This window comes from Amphimedon queenslandica, unplaced genomic scaffold (genome assembly GCF_000090795.2).
Source record: "Amphimedon queenslandica unplaced genomic scaffold, v1.1 AMPQUscaffold_12004, whole genome shotgun sequence".
NCBI lineage: Eukaryota > Metazoa > Porifera > Demospongiae > Haplosclerida > Niphatidae > Amphimedon > Amphimedon queenslandica.
The window spans coordinates 70-2,543 of NW_003547757.1; the positions used below are offsets into that span (position 1 = coordinate 70).

General features: G+C 41.6%; 1 protein-coding gene across 1 annotated transcript in view; it reads left to right on the forward strand.

Annotated features, from left to right (window-relative positions):
• The first annotated feature begins 2,157 nt into the window (after positions 1-2,157).
• Positions 2,158-2,474, forward strand: part of LOC109588576 (uncharacterized) — a 6,325-nt gene continuing 6,008 nt past the window's right edge. Inside the window, exon 1 of the mRNA XM_020004720.1 lies at positions 2,158-2,412. Coding sequence (XP_019860279.1) covers positions 2,239-2,412 — 174 coding nt within the window. The 5' untranslated portion in view covers positions 2,158-2,238. The remainder of the gene's footprint in view (positions 2,413-2,474) is intronic.

A 2,474-nucleotide genomic window follows, 5' to 3' on the forward strand; every position in this document is an offset into this window, starting at 1 on the left:
CCCTTCAAAGAATGCTGAAAAGTTTTCATCACCGACAGGTGGGCATCCATAAACATAAAGCACAGGCTGAGAATTTCGATATTTTACAGACAAACGAAATGTTAGCAGTGAAGCCAGTGCCCCTCCAAGACTGTGGCCAGTTATGACAAGTCGTTTGTTTCCTAAATCCCTTGCAATGCTAGTTTCAATGGATTGATAAACTGAATTAAGAGCATTGACAAAGCCTCCATGAGCATATTCCCGTGAAGTGGATATAATCTTCTTTTGAATAAAAGATAAGTCAGTCACAGCATTTGTGAACGATTTTGTTCCACGAAAAGCGACAACAACAGTCGAGTCATTTGAAGCAATAAACCCATGAGTATCTGTGCCTTGGTCATAGATGGACTGCTTAGCCTTTAAATTATACTGACCAACTCCACTGACTACTTCATCATAAGGTTTATATGCTAAGTTAGACAACCTGGCATATGCAAGAGCTTCTTTTGTATTGAAAATTGGATCAAACTTTGGCGGTGGAGCAGCAGGAGTATCAGCTATTGTAGCTTGAATGACATTTGAGCCAAAACCGATTTGCTTGTATTGCGATCCAATGTAATCAAAAACTGGCCCCACATACTCCTCGTTTATAGGACCATCCTCGTCTTCTGTAATTTTTGAGAGATATGTCTTCTTTTCCTCTCCTGGACCGACCCACTGCCACCCCAGGTAGCCTTCATTTGGGTAGGGTAACATACTATCAAGAAATAAATAATCATACAATGCAAATAACAATTTTCGTTTTGGACTGTTTAAAATAATTTTAAGCTATCAAAAGGAAAAGCTAAACATACAATTGCATGCACTTATTTTCAATGTAATCAAGACTCTTAATGTTATCTATGCCTTATGCAAATTAACTTACCCTCTTGCTCTGTACACTCCTAGCCAGGCATATTTTCCTGATAGAGTACTGGTGGTGTCAACCACTGGATACACATACGTGTAGCTACGTTCCAGAGAGATTGTAAGTGTGATTTTGTCTGGTATTCTGCTAGGATCTACTGCTGATGTTGATACTGAATCTGGCAGATTTGGATAAGCTTTCAATGGCTCGGGCCATTCATCATAGCCTGGCTCAGCATTTTTTATATGACTAGGAAGGCAGTCCTGCTCCAGTATCGGATAAAGTAGGTCCCGCTCATGTGGGTTAAACTCCATCCAAAGGCTTTGTATTTTTGCCTTTGTTGGTGCTGATTCCTCATTTGTTTCCACTTGGAATGCTTTTTCAAGAGACTTCAGGAATGAGCTCAATTTAGGATCTACACTCCGCTCTTCCATCCTTGCATCGGATGGTACTTGAATTGGTGGTGAATGAACTACCCCATGTAACCTATTGCTAACAGCATCCAGTCGTTGATAGTCTCCTTTGAATATACGTAATTCATATTCCTCTCTACGGTCGGTTGACTCCTCTCCTGCAGTAGTACTGAGTTTACCAATGTAGTATGTTCCTTGTGTTGTCTTTTTGACCCATTGATATGTCAAGTATTTTCTGTCCGAAGCGCCAACCTTGTATATTCCCACCCAGTAGTCGTTGGTTTCAGGAGTTCTATCAAGGCTCCACTCCATTCTTGGATAGTAATACAGGTAACTATAGTAGGAATACAACCCAATGGATCCAAATACCCTGGGAACCACATTTCTGGATTCTTCCATGGCTAGATCAGGGTCTGTTTCTGAATTATGATGGGTACTGGTTTTTGCCATTGAATCAACGTATTCCTTGAATTCTAACCTCTCCTCATCACTTAGCTGCTGCCATCCCTGCATCATTGACTTTATTTTGCTAGCTGTGGCATGGACGACATCATCCTTGTGATCATCATAATGCTGGCGAGACGACGAGTGTAGAAAATTAGCCTCGGGCTCCTCCAAATCAAAATCATATGGATATGATACCCCTCTGGCATCTGCTATGGATACCCTTAGGATAAGAATTGCTGAAAGGCTCAGAGCAACGAGGAACATCATCCTTTTTTGTCTCAAGATTACCTGCTGCAGTACAAGCTACTGATTAGTACTGAACTAGCTGCAGTAAGTGCAGTTAAGCTGGGTGCTTTTTGCTTTTATAGATCCATACAGAGCATGGGCGGAGCTGAAGTACCTTTCGTTCCCATGGAGATAAGCAGTTAAGCACATGGACCTGGTTGGAGCTATAATAGTGGAGTAGTCACTGTGAGCACTGACTGAGCAGTAATGTTTCGTGGCAAGAGAGAGAGGGATGTGGAGAAAAAGGAGAAATCCTCAAGTAGCAGAAAAAGAACTCGTTTTGTTACTCCAATAAACCCATCACAGTGTGAAGGTCTGTCTCAAGAGAAAGAGCTCACATCTGCCACTCTTGAGCATCCTGCTCCCTCACATACCGAAAAAGTAATTGTAGTGAATAGAGACACATGTCATTCAGACAGCCCATTGTGTAATGATCGTCTGTA